The 6000-nt window shown below is 36.3% G+C and overlaps 1 protein-coding gene across 2 annotated transcripts in view; it reads left to right on the forward strand.

The window, feature by feature from the left end:
* Positions 1–5450, forward strand: part of ARL6 (ADP ribosylation factor like GTPase 6) — a 36572-nt gene extending 31122 nt beyond the window's left edge. For both annotated transcript variants that reach the window (XM_058555642.1, XM_058555643.1), the window contains exon 8: positions 1079–5450. In XM_058555642.1, the coding sequence (XP_058411625.1) occupies positions 1079–1104 (26 nt within the window). In that variant the 3' untranslated portion in view covers positions 1105–5450. The remainder of the gene's footprint in view (positions 1–1078) is intronic.
* The last annotated feature ends 550 nt before the right edge of the window (positions 5451–6000 follow it).

Consider the following 6000-nt stretch of genomic DNA (forward strand, 5'->3'; position numbering starts at 1 on the left):
TTCTCAAGAGCAGCACTGGGAAGCTGTAAGATAATTGGGCAATGCCTGGAAAAGTCCAAGGAGAGAATAATGGAATTACATTCTCAGGCAGTATCAGTATGTTGTGACTGTAGAATTAAGATGTCTTCAACCATGTGAGTTCTCAAGAATTTACTTCCTATACCTTTTACTAGGGTAGCCACTGAGAGGTGTACTCCTCAAAAACAAGAGAATAAACCAAGAAGAAAAAATAAGGGACCATGAAAGAGGAAAACCAGCCCAAGACAGTGGGGGAAGGAATCCCCAGGATGATAACGGAGGTCCTAGAGTGATAGTGAAAGATCTTGCGAAAATAACTGGGCAAGCACAGAGAACAGCTTGTCCAGATTCGGAAGACTAGGGGAGAGTCCATCAAGAAAGTGAAATTGATAGACTGTGTGATGTGCTTCATAATAATAAAGATTTAAACAATGCGGGAGTCATGGGATTGAATTAGTGTTAAGTACGTTTGAAAAACTAAGCAGAGAGGCAGGGTTGAGGGTGAGGAACAATTAACTTCGGGGAAAACAAAATGTAGTAGAAGAAAGGAGGAGCAGCCGGAGTATGCCCCCGTCTCAGCTGTGCGTAGTGTTGAGTCGTCCGTTGCGAATGACGAGGTGACTGTGTTAGGAGAAGGGAGCCATGGGAGCACTAAGAGGGCTGCTGAGGAGCAGCGTAGAGCATGTGAGAACTGGAGCCTTCTGCCACGTTGAAGGAACTGGTATTTCAAGAAGTCATAATAAAAGTGTATTGTTTAAAGAGGTAATCACCTGAAAGGAAGTTGGAAGTCGTTGCCTCTGAAAGGAGAAAGAGGAGACGAGGCAAGAGACTGCTGGTTTTAGTACAAGAACTAGTTTTAGAACTAGTTGTGGAACTAGTTGACTCTAACTATGTGCATGTACAACTTGATGAAAAAGACTACAGTATGAATTGTGCTTTAAAAAAAACAGGTGTATGCAAAGGTTTCTACCATATTCTTATAGATTTGTCTTGGATTACTTTAGAAAATGGATTTTACTGTGTCGAGACTGATAATTTTTTGTTTGTTTTTTGTTATCAGATCAGATCCAGGCTGTGAAGACATGAAAAAATAGTATTTGGAAACCTCAGCAATTTTCAATTCAAAGAATATATCTAAGGCAAACTAAATACTTTAAATTTTTTAAAAGATGTTTGTGCATCTAAGAATACTTTATAATCTTCTTCTTGCATTTATGGACTCTGAATGAGCTTTTAAAGAGTATAGGACTTCAGGTATGCTAATCTGGCCATTAATTTTATGAAAACTAAATCTTTCCTCAGAAGGGCTCCCCAGAATTATCAACTTCTTGGTAAAAGTCTACATTTGATTGTAATAGGAATGTTTAAAGGTCAGAGTTATAAACCATCTCAGTATCTCATCATGATTTATGATATCTTTAAATTGTCTTCTAAAACTTTAGTTTATGGTATGACTTTGCAGTATGATTGTGCTTGCGAAAAAGAACTTTAAATATTTATAAGGGACTGTGGGTAATTAATATATATTAAAATTTTACTATATGTCACCATCAGTGAAACAAAATGTATCAACTAGTGTGCTTTGATTATGCTGAAAAGAATAATGCTGTGCTAATATGGTATTTGGTGTTTTACTGTCAAGAATTTGTAAATTATCTGAGACCAAGTTAAGCTGAATTTATCCAGTGAATATGTATTGCACATCTCTACACCTTATTAGTCTGGCGTTGTCCTAGGCAATGGTGACACAAGGTAAATAAGACATATTCCTATCCTCAGAGAACTTAAAAGTTAATGAGGGGAGAATTTGAGAACCTTTTCATTCATAGTATCCTATTTTATTTCATTGGCTGAATGAAAATACTGCATCTTAAGATTAAGAGATATAAAAATGAATTAATGTGTGATTCTTCAATAATTATTATAACTGACTTCTTGTTTCTTCCTTTAAAATGCCTCCAATTTACTATAGTGCTTTGTTAAAATAGATTGTGACTCACCAAACTGGGTTTTCCCTGAGCATAAAATGCTATAAAAACGTCCGTTAGAATTTTAGACATAAATCAGGCATTTACTGTATGCAAATTGTGTTACTTCCCACAACTTAGAGACCACTTATAATTGTGAACTCTAAGTAGAAGCTTTCATTTTAAATTAATCACTGGGAAACAGTGTTTAGAGTGATGGTGTCAATTCTGAAAAACATTAATGTAAAGAAAACCTGGAATATACAGTCTATAACATCTTAAACATCCTTAGCTGTCAAAATGATAAAAACAGAAGGCAAAAGGTAAGCGAGTAACACAGATGTGTTATAGTAACTGCAGTAGTGGTATGTTTCACAGAGATTTGAATAAAATAATTCTAAAACTACAGCAAAAGTTCTATAATCCAGTTTCTCTTAGTCCAGAAATCTCTGGAATTTGGAATTTGGCAAATTGAAAGTTATTCAGAATATTCCAGTGGTCCAGCATTTTAGCTAGTTTGCCAGCCTCTCATAAATTTTGATGAGGACCAAGTGATGCTCTTTAATCTAGCGTTACCACAGATACAAAAAGGACATGATGATGAAAGCCCTGCATGTCATTTCACAAAGACTGACGTACTCTAACTATGTTAGGAGGATGGAGAAGGGGTGTTATAAGAACTCAAATCCTCCTCTACCATAAGGTAACATTACAGTAATAATAGCTGTCAGTCTGTGATCACTGTGTTTTGAGCAAGATATTATTACACATATGGGATTTTGCATCATTTAATCCTTACAGTAACTTATGTGTTAGGTTCCATTATGGGTGTTATAGACAAGGAAACTGAGGCTAAAGAAGTTATTTGCTGAAGGTCATGGAGCTAGTGGACGGTAGAGCTGAGATTCAGAACCCCACAACCTGTTGAGAACAGATGATTCAAGAGACAAGAGTGTTACAGATAGTAGACCCATTAAGCCGTCTGCCGTCAGAATGGCTAAAAGGACAGAAGAGGCTCTCACTGGGGTGGGTGACCAGGATGGGGTGGGAGGAGGTCAGAGTCAAGGGACTACTGCTTTTGTTTTTTTTGCTTCTTTTAAGTCTATTAACACTTCAGATTTTAAACTCTGGGCATAAATGACTAGGATAACAATCATTCTTACAACTATACTGATACTAAGTTAATTAGTATTCCACAAACTACACTAATTCACACCTATGCAAATACAAGAAAGAGAAGTACTGATTTTTTCCTTTGTTTCCATGATCTCCAAGTCTAGTTTACCATCTATAAACATCCATTCCTACTCTACCTTTTTGTGTAAAGATTACGTAGAAGCAAGTTGGGCTACAGTAGTCATAGGATGCTGTGTAACTGTGTATAAGCTGAGGTTATTGCATTTGTATTTAACATATTTTGCGATTAAAATTCATTGCATTAAAGCTCAAGCAAGTGTTTTTTCATGTTTAGACATCACTGTTACAAAGTTTAATTCATTAAACTCTACTTTTCACTGTCACACCTCATAAAATGTTCAAAACTTACGCTATTGTATGTTTTGCATTTAAATATTTATATGTGGCCCTGTGCCTTGTAAATCACAAAAGGGCTGAGTTATACGTGTTTGTTTTTCATTTATAGGTTGTCTGCTAAAAATTATGAATTATCTTCTGATTGCTTAAGTTATTTTTTCCCTTTGGAATTTTGGCACACCACATTGTGATTTCCATGAATATATGCAGTTACTCTTTAGAATACTTAAGGCAAATACATCCTGCATGTAACTCTGGTACATTAAAATACTGTAGCATTTTAATGGACTTTGTGCATACTTTCTGCTCTCTGATTATTCCCCTTTCTTAGCTTAAAAAATAAAATTGATATTGGAAGTTGACTTAAACGGATGTTAAAATAGGTTTGTCCATTTCTGTGGCTGGAGAGAAATACTGTGATCATTGAGAAATGGTTATGGTGTTTAATTGACTATTTCAGGTAACTTAGTGATTACCTTTTCACAGTGGTGTTCCTCCTGGGGTTTGCAAGGGACTAACTCAGGACCACACTGACTATCCCCTCTCATCATGAGATTTTGATGCGACACTTGGAGGCTTCATCAACATATAAGGTTAAACTTTTTTCTAGTGTTTTAGAATAAACCAAGAGAGACAAAGTAAATCCTTCTCCAAATTTCAAGTCATCAAGTAATGCTAGAAGTCATAGAAGAATAGTAGGTATTTTGAAAATAAAATTTGGTTAGAAATATTGTAGTAATAATAAATAATTTTATAGCTTTTACTATGTGCCAGGCACTTCCTAAGCACTTTACCTCTATTAACTCATTTAACCCTCCTCACAACCCTGTGAGGTAGATGCTGTAATCTCTATTGTATAGATCAGGGATCAGCAAACTTCCAGTCTGTTTGTGTAGGGCCCTTGAGCTAGTAATGATTTTACATTTTTGAAGGTTTTTTTTTTTTGTGAGGAAGACTGGCCCTGAGCTAACATCTGTGCCCATCTTGCTCTACTTTATATGGGACGCCGCCATAGCATGGCTTGATAAGTTGTGCGTAGGTCTGCACCTGGGATCCGAACCCTCGAACCCTGGGGTGCCAAAGCAGAGCACGCGAACTTAACCACTACACCACCAGGCCAGCCCCCTAAAGGGTTATTTAAAAAAAAAAAAAATAAGGAGCAACGGATACTGTATGTGGCTCACAAAGTAGTAAATTATTTACTGTCTGGGGACTTACGTAAAACCTTCGCCAACCCCTGTTGTAGATGATGGAAGTGGGGAGAGAGGTTACGTTAACTTGCCTGCAGTCATACTGCAAATAAGCAGAGGACCTTCGATTTGAGTCTAGACAATCTGGTCCCAGAGGTTCTTAACCTCTACAAGTATTCTCAAAAAGCTAAAGGTTATTCTAAAATGGAATAGAACAATTTGAAATTACATCTTTCTTAAATAATTATATTAAAGATGAAAAATTATATGCAAATGGTTGAAAAGTAATGCTCTTTGAAATCCCTTGTGAGATTGATGTCTTGGCCTTCTGAAGTCTTCTTCCTTCCTTCTCTTTAAATGGGTGGCGACAGAGGGGCAGACTCTGAAACATCAGATGTGTTAGTATTTCAAAATGTAAGCGCACACACGTACTGTCCCCAAGCATCTGGTTTGGACTTGCAGGTTTCCCGGGGACTTTCACCAATATTGTGAGGTAAATGATAGCTAGTGTTGATAGTCTTGAAATGTATGTGGTAAAATGTGGAAACATTTATAATTTAATTTGTGGATGTGCATTTTAAGTTGAGACCACAAGTAACAACTATAGCTAAAAATATTTTCTTAATTACAAACATTTCATGGTTATGCCTCAGTGTTCTAAATTTTTGCCATTTGAATGGTGGAAAAGCATATATCCATAAAGGACTAAGCCTGGAAATCAGTCTCTCTCTGTCTTACTCTCTCTTGGAAAAGTTTATAAATTCTTCCAAGTATTTTATGAAATTCCATAATGTTATAGTAAAATATTACTAAATAGGTTTATGTTTCTTCCAGTTAAATGACATCATTAATGCTGGAGTTAAAGCCAACTTCGCATTAAGCTCTGTCTTCTTGGGCTCCGTGGAGTGTGTGTGTCAGGACACACCTTCCGGAGGTCAGGTCACAGGAAGCTCATACCTCACCCACGTCAGTGGCCGCTGACTTTTCCCCAGGGCTTTCTTGGACAGAATTATAGACATATCTTGCAAATATGTTGTTATTACTATGTTTTATGGTTTTTATTTTGTTGTTGTTTGTTTTTGTAACTCTTAAATGTGATACATCAACTCTTGCCATTTCTGGAAACCTTACTGTCTATTTCATAGAGTTTTTAAGGCATTTTTTAGGTGCTGGATTATTAGTGTCTTAAATACTGTCCACTAATTCAGTGAATTTAATTGATAGATTCACAAAATATCACTTAACCCTTTTCACATTGTAAAACCCCCATACTGTAAATAATTTCATTTCAC

This window comes from Diceros bicornis, chromosome 15 (genome assembly GCF_020826845.1).
Source record: "Diceros bicornis minor isolate mBicDic1 chromosome 15, mDicBic1.mat.cur, whole genome shotgun sequence".
NCBI lineage: Eukaryota > Metazoa > Chordata > Mammalia > Perissodactyla > Rhinocerotidae > Diceros > Diceros bicornis.